Here is a 17,527-nt window from a genome sequence, read left to right as displayed (position 1 = left end):
GGTCTCCGCCCCTTCGTTCCCGGAAGTGGAGAGGAGCGGCGTTGCCATGGCGGCGACCCTGGGTAGGCGGGCCCCGCCCCTCCCCAGGCTTCCAGACTCCCACCCGGAATTCATTTCTACTCCACCTCCGTCACCTAACCCCGACCACTGCTGCAATCCCGAACCTGGGCTCCTGGATCCACCTCCCCGGCCTCCCGGGGTCTGTCCTACCCGCCAATCACACCCGGGGCGTTGGAGAGCAAAGAAGGGCTGTAGGGGCGGCGGGCTGGGGATGGGAGGCCGGAGGAGGGCTGGGGCCGTGCGGTGGGGCGGCGCGGCGGGGGAGGGAGTGTCACTCGCATCTCCGTCCAGGGCAGGTGCTGGCTCTGGTGCTGGTGGCCGCTCTGTGGGGTGGCACACAGCCGCTGCTGAAGCGGGCCTCCTCGCACCTGCAGCAGGTTCATGAGCGGACGTGGGCCCGGCAGTTGCTGCAGGAGACGAAGACCCTCTTCTTGAATACTGAGGTGCGTCGGTGAATGACCCCTTTCTCGGGCATAGCCGCTAAGAATTTGGTCTCTGGAGTCAAACAGGTCAGGGTCAGAATCTGCATTCCACCACTTACTCGCTAGAAGCTCTTGGATGAATTCCTTGTCTGCCTTGAGCCTCAGTTTCCTCATCTGTAAAATGGGAATAATGTAACCATCTCATGGGGCAGTTGTGAGTATTAAGTGAGGTGAGGCACATAAAGCACTTAGCATTGGGCCTAGTACATAATTAGGGCCCAAATCTATGATGTTTTGAGCTGCTATTTTTAATATTTTATTATGGTGATCCCTCCAACAGACCTTTCCAGAGGGAGGGCTTAGGGCTCAAATTGGCCCTGGGGAGGCAGGATATGGAGAACTACCTCTGACCCCAACGCTGCCCGTCTAGGCTAGTGGGAAAGACAAGACATAGACACAACCGTCTCTTAGGGCTAAGGGCTTTGAGAGAGGTACAGATAAGTGCTGTGTGAGTTCACAGGAGGGAGGCTGGAGCTAGGGGACCAGGGGAGGGCTTCTTGGAGAGAGTAACACTGGCATTCAGAGACTTGCAGAATGGGGAGGATAGGAACCAGCAGGGCTGAGGGGGAGGGCATTCAGGGCAAAGGCATGGAATTCACTCAGTGACATTCCCTCTGCCCTGGAAGGGTTCTTTTCAGAGGGCTTAGGCCCTAGGCCCTTATAGCTACCCCTCCCTCCGAGGAAAGGCATATCTCAAAGCTCAAAGAAGGCAGCACTGCTCAGTTAAGCAATCACACTGACTGCAGTTTTCTTCTGTTTCCAGTACCTGCTGCCCTTTTCCCTCAACCAGTGTGGCTCCCTTCTCTACTACCTCACCTTGGCATCAACAGGTAGGTCTCTGGGTTAGAACTACTATGCTTAGTGGTGGAGGCCACCCGGAGAGTCACTGTGGGGAGGGTGTCTAAAACACCTTGTTGCCATGAGTGAGGGAGAGCCCCCTGTCTCTGGTTCCCGAGCTGCACCCTCTTCTCTGGGCAGTAGGGCACGGTGGGCTGGTTATGAGTATGCTGCCAGGCACGAGAGTTGGTTTGAAGCCTGGCAGTCTCATGCAGTGGCAGAGGAAGAAAGAAGGTTCATTTTGCTGTGCCAAGGGCTGGCTTTGACACTCTTGCTTCCACTGCTTGCTACCTGCCTAACCTTGAGCAAGTCCCTTATTTGAACCTTGATTTTTTACAACTGGCTTCATAACACTGAGAGCATTAAATTCAGTGTATGAAAAGCATTTGGCAGAGTACCTGGTGCGCACTGTACCAGGAGGAGCTCAATAAACATAAATTGCCTTTCCCCCACTGTTGTTGACTGCCCTCTACTGCGTTAGATACTGTTCTAGTTTTCACATTTTAAAAAATTCTCATCTCAACCCTATGAAGTAGGCATGATTGTCTCCACCTAGGAGATGAAGTTACAGAACTTTGGGCAACTTATTGCATCTCTCTTTAAGTCCCACTGCATGTCTGTGCAGAAGGACTTGAAGCCACATATTACTAAAGTTTATGCTCTTGAACTTTGCTATGAGAATTTCACCTCTCCTGGAGTCTCACCTAGGCCCCCCAGAGACTTGACAGAAATTTGGGTCCCAGGTAGCCCTGGGAAACCCCTCAGAGGCCATAGGAGGGTGAGCGGATAGGCCGACCTCCAGACCTGCCACATCAGCTTCAACTAGAGTCACTCCGCTTTCATCTGTCTTATATTTTGGGCTTCTCATAAGACTTCATTTAAAGGAAAGTTTGAAAGCCTCTGGCACTCCCTGCTGCCCAGAATGCTAAGCCCTCTGGTCAGCTGACTGCAGTTAGCCATTTACCAAGTTTTGAGCAAATTGGAATTTTAGGATCCTATTATCTCACCACCTACTCTGTATCCTTTAACGCCCACCCATTCTAATAATCAGAACAGTGGTCTCTGTTTATTAAGGATACGTTCAGCCAAGGATATACACATGTTATCATATTTCATCTTACAACCCTGTTGTAAGGTGATGTTGTTATCCTGCTATCACTGTTTGTCATGTAGGGCACAGGCTCAGAGTGTTTGAATGACCTAACCAAGGTGACATAGGGAAACCTGGGTCAGCCTCACTCCAGTGCCCTTGCTCTTCCCTTGTACCGTGCTGCTTCCCTCCCCAATCTCCTGTTGCAAACCAGACTTTAGCAGCCACTGCACTCGATGTAAAGTGTGAAAGCTTAAGGAAGGAGCTCTGAGTAGGTAGCTGTTGTGTCAGTTTCTTGGATGGCTAATGCCAGCCTCGGTGGGGCCTCGCAGGGGCTGAGGAGCTGCACGGTTCTCTCCTCCGCTACCTGAAGCAGGTGAGGCCCGGGAGGGCTGGGAAAGAGTGTGCTGAGAAGCCAACATGCACAGTCTGCCTGGCAGTTATGAGTCTTGTAAACTAGTAACTCAGCTTCTGATTTCGTTTTGTTTTTTTGTATGTGTTTAAGAGCACTTAACGTAAAATCTATCTTCTTAAAAAGCTTTAGGTGTACAAAATTTAAGTGTAATAAATTTTAAGTTAACAGTGTTCTTAACTCCATTAGTCTTTTTGAAGTTTGTTTCTTGCAAGTCAGTCCCTCGGGGCTTCAAAACTAAGGAACAGACCCTGGACTGCGGTGACCTCTACTTAAGGCCCAGCCTTGTGGGGCCTGTCCTGTACCTGGCTTCCTACCGCTGACTTTTTTTCTCTTCTGTAATTCCGTAAGGCCCAAGTCTGAGCTGAAACAGAAACAAAATGTGCTTCACCTGCAGTTTTGGTTTGTCCTTATCCATCTAAATAGATTCAATAAGGGCACAGGCTTTGGAGTCAGGCAGACCTTGGTTTAAATCCTCAATTTGCCTCAATTTATGTGATGTCTTTGAGCCTTTGGTTCTTTTATCTATGCAGAATGATGCTAATGCTCTTCCTGCAGTGTTTTTGTGAAGATTAATGAGATGTGTGCACAAAGCACCCGGCACATAATGTATACTTGATAAACGTGTTTGGTGTTAATAGCTACTGCATCCTATGGGTTTTGGGTACTTGTCTGTCCAGATGTCCTTGAGATCTCAGAAGTTCTCTTTGAGTGCAAAGATCTCATCCTTACCAGCAAACCAAGGTGGTCCCAGACCTTATAGTTCAGGTCTTCATGCTGGAATCCTGAGGGAGCACTGAATTTAGAGTCAGGAGACCTGAGTTTGAATCCTGAGCTTTGCTGTGACTTCATCTGGAAAATGGGGTCATGAGATACCCTTTTTAAAAGACTGTCTTGATGATGTAATGAAAGTGTTTTGTGCCTAGAAAGACTTTTTTTTTTTTGCATCTCAGAGATTCTTTTCATTCTGATCACTCAGATCTGACCCTAGCTGTGCCCATCAGTAACTCTCTGGCCATCATCTTTACACTGATTGTTGGGAAGGTCCTTGGAGAAGATATCGGTGGAAAACGTAAGTCTGGCCACTGCAAGTTTGGGGAGCCACTACTTGGGCTTTGACACCCCTGGGTTAGTTTTTTCCAGAGCCATCTCCCTTGGCCCGGTGAGGAGAGGATCTTCCCTGATCCTGCCCCTTTCTTCTGCAGCTCCACTGCTTCCTTGTGGCCATCAGAGTTTCCTTCCCCTGGGTAGTCTGGGGACAGACCCTGTCTGAGCCCTTCCCTCAGCCCTGCACCAGCTCCTACTGACATGGCTGGTCTCAGAGCCTCTCAATTTCTCCCCATGATCCCAGGAGCATTCGCAGGCATGGTGCTCACCGTGGCAGGAATTACACTCTGCATCACAAGCTCAGTGACCAAGACCCAGGGGCAACCATCTACGCCTTGAGTGGACCAAGGCCACCCTCCGGCTCTGCTGTCTCCAGGAAGCCCCTGGGCCATGAGGTAGAGGCAGTGAGCATGCGGACTTAGCCCTCCCACCCCGTTCCACTCCCCAGCCTCAGCTTCCTCATCTCTTGGGATAATAGCTACCTCATGGATCATGATAAGAGAACAAAAGTGAAAGCGTTTTGTAACTTCCACGTGCTGTTCACCTGCTGCTCGGATTTAGCACAAGAGACTTCACACGCACCCTCACCCTCAGCAACCTTTCTGTCCCAGCAGCACACTTTCTGCTGCCATGTCAGGCCCCAGGCCCCAGGCCTGCCACTGTTCCTGTGCCTGACCCAGACTATCCCAGCAGCTGGTTGGTGGACCGCAGAACTCCAGCCGCAAGAAGAGAGCCAGCTACAGTCTTTGAGCCAGAAATGCAAACAGGAGGGCTCCAGGGCTCAGCCTTGGCTGGCTGAGGAGGGAACTGAGGGGAAGGTGCATAAGAACAGCAGACGTTGGGGAGAGGAGTTTGCTGTTAGCCCTGCCTGTCCCTCCTGTGAGGTGGGTGCCGGCCCCTCTCAAACCGATCGACATCTATGGGCCCCCGCACTGCCAGACCCCAACGTTTGGAGCAATGCCAGGTGAGCGGAAGTCTGTAATAAACGTGTAGTAGACAGATGGAGGTTGGTAAGTATTCTTTTATTGGGACGACCCGCTCCCCAGTTTGTGTTCTTTCCCTGAAGCTCCGTTGGCTACTCATCTCTCTGGCCAGAGAACCTCATAAGGAAGTGGCCTCTGTGGCTGGGCTGGGCTGCTCTGCTCGGAGCGGAAAGGAGGCTGGGCTGTGGGTTTAGGGGCAGAAGAGGGGCTGCAGCGCACCCTGTGAGCCTAGGGGAGGCCCTGCTTCCTTGAGAACCGGCCGCTGGAGGCTGAGGATAAATGGTGGCCGCAGAGTGGCGGTCCCCAGTTCCTGGCTGCAGCTGCTGGCTCTCAAGATGGCAGAGCAGGGGCCAAGGCCGAGAGAGCTGCCCCAGCTCTGGCCGGCTTTCCAGGATCAGGGCCTCTTCCACTACCTGTGCTGCCCTCTGGAGGAGGCAGAAGGCCACACAGAACGGAGCCATTAGCACCCCACATCCAGCCTCCAGTCCTCAGCCTGGGGTTTGCCCACCCCAAGAAAGGAAGAGACCAGAAATTAGCATCTGCCCTCTCATTCAACAAGGTAGGAAGTCGGGCTCTGAGAGGTTAGGAGATTTGCTCACAATCACAAGGGAGAAGAATCGTTTCCGGGACCTAGAGCTGCCTGTTTCCAGCTCAGAACTCCTGTCCCAACATACGGCTTCCGGCCCTGGCCCCAGCCCACCTGATCCAGGGGTGCCTCTGTCCAGGTGGCTTCATCATGTGCTACTCCCTGGGCCCGTGCTGTCTCCATCCTTGCATGGGGAGCCCCATACACTCCCTTGACTTCTGATGTGGGAAGTTACAGGCCGATGCCTAGGCTGAGGAGCCCTCACATTCTTTCCCTTGACCCTCTCTACCAGCCCCTCCCCTCCCCTCCCCCTCGCCCAGGACCTCAGAGGATGGCAGGTTAGCTCAGAGGCAGGCCTTTGGCCCTACCCCCACCCCTTCCAAATCCCACCCCCGAAATGTCATGGCTTTGAGTTTCCATGTGCTTCTTTTCATAAACCAGGTCCCTGTGAAGAGGCAAGGGACTGGCCGTGCACACAGGGGAGTAGGAGACAGTCGTCCTGAAGTCCGGACCAGCTCTGAACCTGGGCATTCCGCCCCCATGGAACTCCCTCAGCATAGCAGGGACAATCCTACGTCACTGTTAGAGGCTGGCAGAGAAGGCCTTGGATTCTTGGGTCCCCTCAAGAGAGTGGAGAGCATGCTGAAAAGCTTGCTGGGGGCTGGCATAAAAAGCAGATGGCTCAATTTGCCTGGCTTCCTTTGGAGAGGACTGAGTTGCCTGTGCTCTGTGGCCATCGGCCTGTGGAGGGAACACTGGGCTTGAGCCGTGGTGCAGGCTGGCCTTACCTTCTCCACTCCCAGTCAAGGTTTGAATGCTCCTGGTGGGAGCTTGGAAGAGGAGATGCCATCCATCTTCATAGCCTGCCTCCTCCCTCCCTGCTCCCTCTTCCATCAGGCTGCCTTATCCAGGGACACGGCAGATGGTGCCTGGTATTCTAGATGCCCAGTGAAACCAGGCCGCATCCCCCTACCCCCCACTCAATGCTCACTGGCTCATCTCTTGGGAGGGCTCAGGCTTGGGATAAGATGGGGAGTTGATAAGCACCTTTGGACCCTGTTGTGCCAGATATGCTGATTCCGTCTCCAAGCATCCAACCTGGCATTAGGTCCAGCAACTCAGAGTCCTGAAGGTCTTCACAGAGCCCAGATAAGCTGGCTTCAGACCAGTTTCTGGTCTGGCCCCTGTCAATAACTGTGTTAACCTGAACGAATCACTTCACTCCTCTGAACTTCAGCTTCTCCTCTGGAAAACGGGAATAATAATCTCTGTTTCACAAGATTATTGAGAGGATGCAGTGAGATAAGGTCAGAGGCTGAGCTGGAAGAGGATTCGGCTAGTCACTCCTTTTCCTTCCCACCCCCCATGACCCCCTGCCTCACCTACCCCCTGCTGTGGAGCCTGGACTTTGGGTCTGGGGGTTGCCTGCAGTGAAAAAAGAGAAGGCTTGTAGGAGGCAGAGCAGGACATGGAGTCAGGGTGGCTTCCTCTGCTCTAACCTGCTACCCTTCCACCTCACACATACATACCAGCAGCCCCTGGGCAGTGAGGGATGAGGCACCAGATAGGGGAGGGCCTTGAACTATCCTCTCCGACAGCCACATAGTAATGGCCACTCACCAGAGCCTCCCTTGCTGACAGTGGGAGCCCATCCAGGGTGCAGAGTCTGGGAGAGAGAGGTGAGTACATAAGGGCCGGTGAACAAGATGTATCTTCATACGCAGCAGACTACAAGGGGGTGGGTACAGCTATTTCAAGGTGCCCTTTGGCTGCTGGCCCTCTGGGCACCAGGGCCAGTCACCCAGGCTCTGCCCTGGCTCCGAGGGCTGGGCTGGAGGGGCCTCTCCCTGAGGCACAGAAAGAAGTCTCATTTGGGGAAACATGCTTTCCTTTCGCCTTTTCATCCTCAAGGGCAGCGAAAAGCAGTAGGGAGGCTCCCTTTGGGGACATTCAGGTCTCCACAGTCCCCAAACTCACTTGCGCACAGCCCCGCTCTGTAATTTCACCTTCTCAGTCAGGAGTTTCAACACTGCTTCCCAGTCCGTGCTGGCAGCCTGGGACAGCTTCAGGCTAAATGGGGGGCTTAACAGGTCCCCATTCCTGAACACACTGGGACAAAGAGCAGCCTGGTAAGGGGAAGGGTCCCCAGAACTACCTACGTGCGAGAGGAGGAAGGATGGCACAGCGGCTAGAAGATGGTCCAAGAACCAGTGCATTGTTTTTCACCCATTAAGCATGTTGGACTTTTTATATCCCAGTCGCCAGGGGCTCCTGGAACAAATCCACCCACTTTCCCTTGGTCTCCCTGAAACAAAAATCTCTGCCCCTGTTCCCCAACACGAGCACTCACTGGATACAGCAGGGGGAACCTGCAGGTAGCCGCTGTCCAAGGGCCCCATCACATGGCTGCTGAATCACAGGAGGGCCCTGAAACCCGTCAGGCCCCCAGATCAGGAGCGAGTTGAGGCCTTTTGTCAGGGATAGGTCAGTCCAAGGTGGGTAGGGTGAGGGAAAGAAACCAGACTGGGGCAGAAGAGGGGGCAAGGAGGGATGGGACTGGTCACGCCTTTCACCAAAGGGTACTTCTACCTCCCCTAGGTCACATTCTTAACCCCCTCCCATCCCTCTGTTTTATGGCTTCCTCTTTCCTCTGAGGACCATAGCCTGGAGCTAAAGTAAAGTAAAAGTTTGGGAATGGCACAAGGAACAGTGTCTTGAAATCCTGCACCCGAGAAGGCTCCAGAGCTCCAGGGCTCCTGACTTCCCAGACCAAAGTGGGGGCAGCCCCCAGGGGGATGGGAGAACAGAGGGCTGGGGGCTGGTCGGCCCCAGGACTTACAGGTAGTCTGCTGCTCTTCCCACCTGGATCCTCCCCTCTAGGGTGTAAAGAGCTGAAAGGACAGATAGGTCACTGGTCATCTTGGGGAGCCTGGGTCCTCAACAGCCCGGCAGCTGCCAGAGCGTGGGGCTGGGGCCCAGTTCACCAAGTCTTCCTTCCCACTGGAATAGTCTCAGTTATCTCGGTCTGGAAACGGATGCTGATACTTGAACCTGCCTCAGGTTATGTATCAGGCTGGACATCCAGTCTGGGGTCTCAGACCCAAACCACAAGATTAAAGGTCGACATCCTCCTGTATCTCAGAAATTTTCTCATTCATGATGTGTGCGGTTTCATCTCATTTTGTATGAGAACGAGGGCAAGTTAAGTGACTCACCTAAGCAACATGGAAGTGACAGAGCCCAGACTCTAAGTCTGTCTGGCTCCCAACTCCTGGCTCCTTAACTCTCAGCAACCTCAGCTGAGAGCAGAGGAGGACCTGGAAGCCAGATCTGAGCTGGAAGCTCAGACACTCAAATTATTTATTCTCCCATCTTGGAAAGCATAGCCCCACCCTGTAAAGGACAATCCCAGCCTAATGGAGAGCACAGGATGCCTAAGCACAGCAGGGAGGAAGTGATGGATGGATTTAGAGTATTTAGTGGTGGTGGTGATGGGCATGGTGGTGGTAAGGACCCAATCAGGAACAGCCTTTGGAAAAAGGGGCTCAACCAGCAGAATGTTCTTCTTCCCACTGGTTGGTCCTGGCTGGATGGGCATGAACATCAGTGTAAGACTTTGACTGGAACTGTGGCTCCACGTGTTATTTATGTACTCTTAGGTAGGTTATTTCACTATCTTGATTTCCCCTTCCAAAGAATGGGGATAAGACCACCCCCTTCATAGGATTGCTGTATTCCGTGAGATACACAGGAAGTACTGAACACATGCTGTTGCTATCGCTATTACCTCTCTCCCCAGGCTCTTTGACCAGCCCCAGCCCACTCACGGGAACTTGCGGAATCGTTCAAAGCCAGCAGCCACATACTGCCCTCTGTTCTGCACGTCTGCCAGGTCAGTGACAGGGTGGCCATGACAAGGCGTGTAGAGAGCACGCACGGCCAGTGGGGCCTGCACAGCCGATGTCACATCACAGAGGAAGGTCTCCAGGGTGGGGAAGCAGTGTTGAGTCACCACCAGCTGGTGGCCCGGGGAGAAGGGGTCCCCATTCCGGGACACCACTACCCTCTTGGCTGCTGGACTGCCACCTGCCATAGCGTATCCCCGGCTAGAGACGCAGAGCTGTTGCCAGGCAACTAAGGCAGGGCTGGGAGCAGTGCCAATCAGAGGTGGAGTCTTGCCCTCTCACCCAGAAAGGCAGGGAGAGCCTCCATAGGAGCATCTGTCTGCATTCAAGGTCTCATCCAACCTGCTCTTGGTGGGGCCTCACAAGAGTACGGTGGGTCTGATCACTACATATGAAGAAAGAGCCTGGGACTCAGTGAGAGAGGCAGTGGCAGAGATGACACTGAAACACAGATGTTCCAGTACTGGGTGGAGCGAGGGACTCTCAGCCTCCCTGCCACTCTGCAGCCCAAGGGCTGAGCTTAAAGGAAGATCAGCTTTGGGGGCTGTTCCCCAAGGATGGCTAGTCTGCTCCTGGGCTGTGGCTCCCAGCCAGCTCTGGGGAAGATGCCCCATGTCAGCAGGAAGTGAACAGGAGGGCCCAGAGTCTGTCCTGACCAGAGGCAGAAGATAAATACAACCAGGCTCAGAATCTAAAGAACACCTTTATTCTCCATCAGCCCCCAACTTTGCTCACCCCAGGTGGCTCCCTATCCCAAAATTTGGGTTGAGCCACAGGCAGAGGATGAACGTATCCTCCTATCTCTACTGATGCCAGCTCTGTGCTCCAGCTTCTCTTGGCCTCATTCGCCACTAGTACCCACGGGCAGGGGCAGGAGGTAGAGCTGGTACCAGGGAGCTACAATGAGGTCTTGTCTCCCTCATTGCCCTTTCATAGAATCCCCCTTTGGAACCTGGTCTTCCCTGGTTCCCCAGGGTCTAGCCTGGTGGTCCTGTTTTCCACAGTCGCCCCCTCCAGTGATCCTCTCCTGTGTGGTCTGACCCTGTGGAAGACAGTTTCTCAGGTGGCCTTGATCCTCTGGTTTTTCCATCCTTCATGGCTAGATTCATTGGAGGTTCTATCTGTGGAGCTTTTATCACTAGGAGTCTGGCCCTCGGGGTGGTTTAGCCTTCCAGAGATGCAGGCCACCATGCTCTGCCAAAGTCCCATCACAGATGACACGGTCCTCTGAGAGGCCCAACTCTCGTGGCCCAGCTCTTTGGCAATCACGCTCTTTTTGGCCTGGCCCTCTGGGAGAGTTGTCTTCAACGTCTGGGTCCTCACAGAGTGTGGGCAGCTGTGTCCTGGCCTTTCCAGAACAGCAGCCCCTAGATTTGAGGCCTTTGTGGGTCTCATCCTCTAGAAGTTTTGTCAGCTGCAGGCAGGTCCCTCCATAGGTCTGTTCTCCACACTGTGGCTCTTTGGTGAGCCTTTTCCCTATGGCCTGATTATCCCATGGTGTGGGCAGCTGTGGTCCTGTCTGTCTGTAGCATAGGTCCCTGTATTTAGCCCCAGCAGTGGTTTTGTCTGTAGTGGCCAGTATTTCTGGGGTTTTATGGGGTTGTGATCTGAGTCTCCAGCAGGAGTCATCCATGTGGTCTGGCTCTCTAGTAGTTCTGTAGGACTGGTCTTCCAGTGGTGGGCCTGGTCGTGACCCAGCTTTCTCACAGCCCTGTCCCCCATGGTCTGCGCACAAGCTGGGCTCGTCTCTTGCCTGGTTCGCCTCTGGGGATCTCAGTGTTTGTTTGAGAATTAGGTACTGTTGGAGAAGAGAACACTGTACCAGGCAGGCCTGCTTGGGCATGGCAGGAGGCTTTTCCCTAACCCCCACCCTTGGCCCTAAATGTGCAGAGAGGGCTCCAAATTAGTGCCTACCTCCTTACGGCTATTGATGGCCTGTTGCAGCCACAGCAGCTCCATAGCCAAGTGGCTGCGGTGGTACTGGAGCTCCTGGAGCTCAGTCTGGCTGTGGGGCAGTCCTGGACCTGCAGCTTCTGTGAAGGAGGGAAGAATGAAGGGAGAAAGCCTTGAGGGGGCAGACAGTGGGCACTGGCCTAGCATTAGACCCTGGCACCCTCCCCCTGCCCACCCATGAGTTGCCCCCAACCAAGCAGAGGGAAGAAGGAAAGGGATGCAGCTTATCTAGCACAAGCCTTTCACTTTTCAGATGGGAAAGCTGACGCCCAGAGAGGGTCAGGGGCTTGCCCTGATCTAAGCAGAGAGGTACCTGGGTTCTCCATCTTTGACATGTCTCTGGTCTCCTCTTGGCTCGGTTTCCTGGTCCTCCTGCTCTGCTCATCCTGAAGCCATGGGCTATCATCTCTGCAGGGAAGACTGCCTGAGTTTGCTGCGCTCTCTCCTGACTTCTTCAGTATCATCTCCTCCCAGATGGCCTCTTTCTCAGGCTCTTTACATGGGAAGCAGCTCCACAGTTCCTGCTCTGGATTTGGTACCCTCTCTCCAGCTTTCCAGGTCTGATGGGATTTTGCCTTCTGAGAAATCAGTCAGAAAGGTATGAGAGCCCCAAGGCTAAACCCTCCAAGTGTCTGGGTGCCATGATTTAGCATACAAGTTGATGAGGATTAAGGACTGGGGTGTGAGGAGGTTGAGTCTGCTGCCTTTTCCAATGAGAATAGCTTGTCAGCATGAAGGGTGGAATCCCCTGCCCAGGTCCTTCTTCCCCATCTCTTCTACCTCTAGGGTGTGTAGTACCTTTGGGAGAAATCGGGGCCTGGGAATCCAGCCCTCAGTCCACTGAAGCGTGCCCAGATCACCCTCGATCTCTCGTACAATAGCCTCATATTCAGCTCGAAGACTCTGGAACTGGCGTCGGACCAAGAAGCCCCGGACGCAGGCCTGGTGTGGAGAACGAGGGGAAAGAAAACCCTTATCACTGCAAAATGGGGGCATCTTGGGGGATTCTCCTGGAGAGGTCTGCAAGAGAGGACCCGGCCCCCGGGAGAGGACAGGTGACGCTGTGTGTTGGCGCTCTGGGGGTTCGAGGGAGCGTGCTGGGCTGGATCCACCTCGTCGATTAAAGGCCCTTCCCTTCATTTCCCTGATCCCGTAGGAGTGTGTAATGGGAGTGGGGGGCGCGTGAGGGTCCGTGGGGTCCCCGCATTCTTCAGGCCGGTGGGGCTGGGTCGGTAGGTTCAGAGGTGGGCACGCGGGCAGGTTACTAGACGTGACAGCCTCATCTTGTCCAAAGGTCCCAGTCCGAGATCCCGTGCGGCGGAGGAATCATGCGCACCCCAGCCTGCCCCGCACCTGCAGCGCGGTCACCTTCCGATCCAACCGTTCCCGCTCCATCCGGGCGCAAACTGACCCGCCCGGCGCCTGCGCAGTGCGTCACCAGTCTGCGCCGCGCTGGCCTGCTCAGGCCCCGCCCCGCCGTCTCCATGGCAACCTTTTTGGCTCCTGCCCTGGGGCTGGGCGCCAACTGGCACCTGTCCCCAACTCCCACTCCCAGAGCAGCACAGGGGAGTCCAGCCCCGCGAGCGGGACCTCCCAAACCAGAAGTTTGTTGCAAAGGGGCGTTCCCGCGAGAGCTGGGGCCCGGGCGCCCCTGCCGAGTAAAGGCGCGAGAAGGGGAGGGAGGACACAGAGCCGCTTTCTTTCTTTATGGTTTAATTCCATCCAATGCCCCCCTCCCCCATAGCACCTGGGGGGGCCGCGGAACACCCAATCGAGTCCGTAAAAAGTCACAGTTTGAAGGGAATGAGAAGGGGCGGTCTGAGCCTGGGTCCGACACCTACACAGCTGACGGCTCCTCAGGCTCGGCGTTCTCAGCCAGGTGCAGCTTCTGTCTGTGCCTGTCAAGGATTGTGATGCTCTGGACCCGGGTCCTTGCAGCCCTATTTTCCCAACCTGCACAGGCTCAGTTTCCCCGACTGCGCAAAAGGGCGGGGGCCAGGAACTCTGGAGTGCTCCGTGGTCTGGGGTTGCAGTCCTCACCTGTCCTTCTTGCTAGGTGCCTTACCCCCTTCGCTTTTGCTTTAGATCATGCAGGAGCGTGCACCCGCACTACTTCTGATAGAACTAGATGCGGAGATAATTTAAGTCAGTAAAAAGAATTGTTCAGTGCTGAAAGAATAGGAAGACATCAGACAAGCTTTGCCATGGATTGGTGTCGGCTAAAGTACTTGCTAAGATTTTTTTTTTTTTTTTTTTTTTTTTTTTGTGGCCTCTCCCGTGGCGGAGCACAGGCTCCGGACGCGCAGGCTCAGCAGCCATGGCTCACGGGCCCAGCCGCTCCGCGGCATGTGGGATCTTCCCGGACCAGGGCACGAACCCGTGTCCCCTGCATCGGCAGGCGGACTCTCAACCACTGCGCCACCAGGGAAGCCCCTTGCAAAGATTTTGATAAGCAAGTAAAACATATTCCCTGCAACCACCTTTCTTTCTCCTAATATTTGGGGAATTCTTTCTGCACCCTCTACCTGGGTAGGGGGAATTTGTGGCTAATTCTGTAGGACTGAAAGGGGTGAGGATGTTGGTTATCTGTAAAGATTCCTGCAGGGTGGTGGGGAGGCCGAAGCTGATTTTATCTCTGGGAGGCGTGCACACACTTACACACTGTCAAGTCCCCTTGAAAGGATACATAGAATTACTGAGATCTTCCAGCTGTCAACAGAGAGAGTAAGGGAAGTTTTTGTAAGGAGGGGCACCTGGTCAAACTCCAGATGCTCTGGGGTTCATCTTCTGGTGGGGGGTTGAGAGGCCCAGAGCTTTGGGCTCCATGCACCCCCAGCTTCTCACCCAGGGGCCAGGAATGGTCTTAGAAGCATGTACCCCTCCACACACCCTCTGGTGCCCCCAGGAACTGAAGCACCCAGCCCTGACCCACATTGCTAAGCAGCTGGTCCAGGTTGCGGTCAGCCATCGTCTTCTTCTGCTCCTCAGGTAGCCCCTCAGTGACCCCGTCCTCCTCCTCCTCCTCCTCCTCCTCCTCCTCTCCACACACGTCCAGGCTGAAGTGCAGCCGGGCCAGCTTCTCCTGCATCTCCCGCACGTGTTCCAACTGCTCAAAGGAGCATTCCTTCCCTGGACAACACCTGTCAGCTCTGGGAGCAAGCTTGGGACCCTGGTCCCAGCCACGCCCCAGATACCCAGTCCTCCAGCCCCACCTACATGCCCTCTAAGCCCCGCCCCCAGGACTCACCGAAGGCCTGCAGCCGGCCTGAGTGGAAATCATTGAGCAGGTTCAGCAGCCCACCTTCCATCTCATAGACATCGGTCACCTCGGTCAGGAACGAGTGCTGCAGGGGGGTGCCTGCAGAGCCACCCCCACCTCCTGCCAGCACTGGGCGGCATTTCTCCTTGCTGACCCTGGGTGGGTGGGCATGGCCATGGTCACAGGGTGAGTGGCAGCCAGGTAACCCCAGGTCTTCTGTGCCATCTGTCTATGCACTAATTCACCCTTCTATCCACCCACCAATGTAAATGGATGTTTCGCCCGGTTCTGGGCACCGGGATGGGTAAAGGGAAGGGAGTGGGTGAAGAAGGGTGAGGGTGAGAAGTCAAAAGAAGTCTTTTTCTGCCAGTGATACATCCAGAACCATGCCTGGAATGGGGCTCCTGGGTTCCAGTCTGAGCACCTCACTCATTCTTCCTGTGACCCTGGGTGAATCACTTGTCCTCACCGGTCCTCAGTGAACTTGGGGATAGTTACTCCCTTATTACCATGAAAGCCATCTTACCTCTTCCAAAAATATCTTTCTGCCCCTCTTGTTTGTAAAAACCTTTTCTTTGAATTTTCCATTGCCCTCGGGATAACACTGAATGATCTTTCCAGCTTGGCCCCACTGCCTCTCCAGTTGCGTCTCCTATTATCCCTGCCCCAGCCCTGAGCTTCAGCTACCCCGACTTGGCCATCTCCCAACATGCCTCTCAGGCAGGTGGTGCCAAAGGCACAGGGAAACACAGTAATCAGAGAAAGAACGCATGGGTAGTGGAAACAAACACAGACACTATAGGGTAGGAGGCAAATTTTCAATCATTAAAAAAATTAAGCGGAGAATTCAAATTGTTTACCCAAGTATCCCCTCACCATTTCCTACCCCATGACAATCCAGGACCACCAAATCACCTGTGGTTCCTGGAACCTTCCAGGCAATATTTTCCTACCATACTTCTGCCAGGCAAGCCCCTCAGCTTAGAACATTGTCCCTCTCCAGTGTGCCCAACAGCCTTCTCTGACTCACTTCCTGGAAGTTTGCTCACTCCCTGCGCTGAGGTGCATCATCATACTGTGTGATCCCCGTGACCCACCTGGCCTTTTCCCAACACACTTGAGAGTAGGAACTGGGTCTGAGTTCTCAGGGGCCGGTGGGGGGTGGGAGGAGCCCCAGGGAAGGCATGGATTACTGCTTAGTAATGGTAGGCTAAGGCCCCCTTTACCTTCCTGCCCACAGGGCTCAGCCCAGAGTTAGGGTCCCTCCCTCCTTGCCCTCTTCCCTTCTGTACCCACCTCTTGAACTTGGCCCGCTGCTTGGGGGATGGCAGATGAGGGAGTCCCAGGGCCAAGGAGCCGCTGTGGCTGGTGGGCACTGGGACCCTGCGTAGTGTGCCTGGGGGCTGGGCTGGCTGGGTCAGGCAGGGCTTGGGACTCCTTTTCTTCTTCTTGTCCTCCATTGGATGCTGGCTAGGCCTCAGGCCCTGGGAGGGAGGCAGTCCCACTGAGATAGTGAGGGGCAAAGCCATCCCTCCACCTAGCAATCCCTGAGAGCTGCAAAGGATGGCCCCCAGACCTTCCTAACTCTCCCCTCAGCTGCCCAGTATGGGCAAGGCCAGGTGCCAGCACCTACTGCTGGGGTCACAGATGTGTATTTGAAGGAACTTCTGTGGCCCACCCCAGGTCCTCCTTGCCTTCCAGTTTTAGCCTGAAAACCTAGGCCCTGCCTCAAAGGGCTGGACCAGACACTATTTTCCTGCTGCTGCTGCTCCTGGGGTTTCCTGTCCCTGTAGCTGCGGGGGCGGAGCTGGCAGAGGAAATGGAGGGGGAGACAGGGTGGATGTGAGCTGGCAGGAGCCCGGCTGAGGATTACGAGTGTCTTAACTCGGCTCCGTTCTATTTATCAACTGCCTGGACAGACGCTGACAAACCTCAGCATGGAAGGTGACAGAGATGTGGATGGGATCACCTGGGAAGACCCCGGTGTGAGGCAGTAACCCACTGAGGATGGGCAGCAATGGCAGAAGCCGTGGCACGCTGGCAGGGCTCAGTGTGGTTTCCCCGCACTGGCATCCCTCCTCTTCCACCCCGCCCCCAATGGCAAACACCAGGAGACTCCCAGAAGTTCCCTGGGACAGACTTCCAGCCGCTTCACCCTCCCCAGTCAGGAAGTCCCCGCTTGGCTTCAGCTGCAGCCAGAGAGGGCCGCGTGGTCGGGCACGTAGCAGGCAGCCTGGGCCTCCAACAAAGGCTGCGCCCGAGGCTGGCACCGCTGGATCTCCCGCCCGGCCCCGCCCCTTCAGCCCCGGGTCCGCGGAGGCCGCCCCCCAGATGGAGGTCTGAAGACCCTTTACGGGGTTTCCTCAAGCTGCTTACTCCCAGTTTCCACCACCAAGCCCGACTCCGCACTCTGGGATGGCGGTGGCGCTGGGGGCATAAGCATTTAAATTGTACGAGGCTGGCTGGCACTGGTGTGGGACAGCGGTGGTGGAGGGGAGGCAGAAGCGCGTCAAATACCTGGCTCAGCAGCAGCTTGGTTCAATTAAGGACTCGATAGAGAAACTGCAGCGGGAGCCTCGGCTCCCCAGGAATGGCTGGGGGCGACCTGGGATCTATTTCCCACAATCTCCAAAGCCGTGTGCCAAATGGATCGCTCATCTCGGGAGCCAGGATCCGAAATGGAGCATCAGACCCGCGTCATTGAGCCTCTGCACCCACTCCCGAAGTGGGTAACTGACCTGGAGGTTTGGGGTCTGGAGTGATGCTTCCGTGGGGGTTCCCTCCGCCCTCCGCAGCACTCTCCAACTCGGGAACGGAAAGGGTGGAAGCTGAGCTCGCAAGAGGCAATTTGCA

At 55.0% G+C, this 17,527-nt stretch overlaps 3 protein-coding genes across 7 annotated transcripts; 1 reads left to right on the top strand and 2 right to left on the bottom strand.

Annotated features, from left to right (window-relative positions):
• The first annotated feature begins 9 nt into the window (after positions 1-9).
• Positions 10-12,514, top strand: TMEM234 (transmembrane protein 234). Of its 3 annotated transcripts, XM_060018205.2 has the most exons (9): positions 10-62; positions 352-503; positions 1,306-1,372; positions 3,861-3,953; positions 4,233-4,291; positions 4,669-4,952; positions 9,357-9,449; positions 11,830-12,013; positions 12,202-12,514. In XM_060018205.2, the coding sequence occupies exons 1-9, from the start codon at positions 47-49 to the stop codon at positions 12,208-12,210; spliced, it is 957 nt and encodes a 318-aa protein (XP_059874188.1). In that variant the 5' UTR covers positions 10-46; the 3' UTR covers positions 12,211-12,514. The 3 variants fall into 3 exon arrangements, 1 of the variants encoding a protein (XP_059874188.1); XR_009520385.2 differs by lacking the exons at positions 9,357-9,449; positions 11,830-12,013; positions 12,202-12,514 and having other exon boundaries at positions 4,233-4,383; positions 4,603-4,719; XR_009520382.2 differs by lacking the exons at positions 9,357-9,449; positions 11,830-12,013; positions 12,202-12,514 and having other exon boundaries at positions 4,233-4,383; positions 4,600-4,719.
• On the bottom strand, positions 10,135-12,143 carry IQCC (IQ motif containing C). The gene is given in 5 exon segments (XM_069540909.1): positions 10,135-10,536; positions 10,538-10,614; positions 10,616-11,260; positions 11,377-11,495; positions 11,729-12,143. Coding segments are annotated over 5 exon segments (1,089 nt in total). The 5' UTR covers positions 11,880-12,143; the 3' UTR covers positions 10,135-10,439.
• A 597-nt stretch (positions 12,515-13,111) lies between the features above and the next one.
• On the bottom strand, positions 13,112-17,479 carry CCDC28B (coiled-coil domain containing 28B). 3 transcript variants are annotated; one of them, XM_060003413.1, is made up of 6 exons: positions 17,413-17,479; positions 15,971-16,158; positions 14,663-14,829; positions 14,348-14,544; positions 14,102-14,124; positions 13,112-13,307 (listed from the first exon to the last, which is right to left on the bottom strand). In XM_060003413.1, the coding sequence occupies exons 2-6, from the start codon at positions 16,132-16,134 to the stop codon at positions 13,253-13,255; spliced, it is 606 nt and encodes a 201-aa protein (XP_059859396.1). In that variant the 5' UTR covers positions 16,135-16,158; positions 17,413-17,479; the 3' UTR covers positions 13,112-13,252. The 3 variants fall into 3 exon arrangements, with proteins under 3 accessions (XP_059859396.1, XP_059859393.1, XP_069396458.1); XM_060003410.1 differs by lacking the exon at positions 17,413-17,479 and adding an exon at positions 17,192-17,398; XM_069540357.1 differs by lacking the exon at positions 13,112-13,307 and adding an exon at positions 13,319-13,539 and having other exon boundaries at positions 14,074-14,124.
• Positions 17,480-17,527: the final 48 nt, after the last annotated feature.

The sequence above is a fragment of the Delphinus delphis genome, chromosome 1 (assembly GCF_949987515.2).
Source record: "Delphinus delphis chromosome 1, mDelDel1.2, whole genome shotgun sequence".
Classification (NCBI taxonomy): Eukaryota; Metazoa; Chordata; class Mammalia; order Artiodactyla; family Delphinidae; genus Delphinus; species Delphinus delphis.
This window is presented reverse-complemented; position numbering and strand designations above follow the sequence as displayed.

Bases quoted from the DNA above. Each gene is read 5' to 3' on its own strand.
- TMEM234 (XM_060018205.2), top strand. The intron at 1,373-3,860 runs GTAGGTCTCTGG...CTGATCACTCAG, and splicing joins CCTCACCTTGGCATCAACAG to ATCTGACCCTAGCTGTGCCC. The intron at 4,292-4,668 runs GTGACCAAGACC...TGCCTGACCCAG, and splicing joins CACTCTGCATCACAAGCTCA to ACTATCCCAGCAGCTGGTTG.
- CCDC28B (XM_060003413.1), bottom strand. From the start codon at position 16,134: ATGGAGGACAAGAAGAAGAAAAGGAGTCCCAAGCCCTGCCTGACCCAG. The intron at 14,830-15,970 runs GTGGGTACAGAA...CCACCCACCCAG, and splicing joins CAGCGGGCCAAGTTCAAGAG to GGTCAGCAAGGAGAAATGCC. The intron at 14,545-14,662 runs GTGAGTCCTGGG...GGTGTTGTCCAG, and splicing joins AGGCCGGCTGCAGGCCTTCG to GGAAGGAATGCTCCTTTGAG.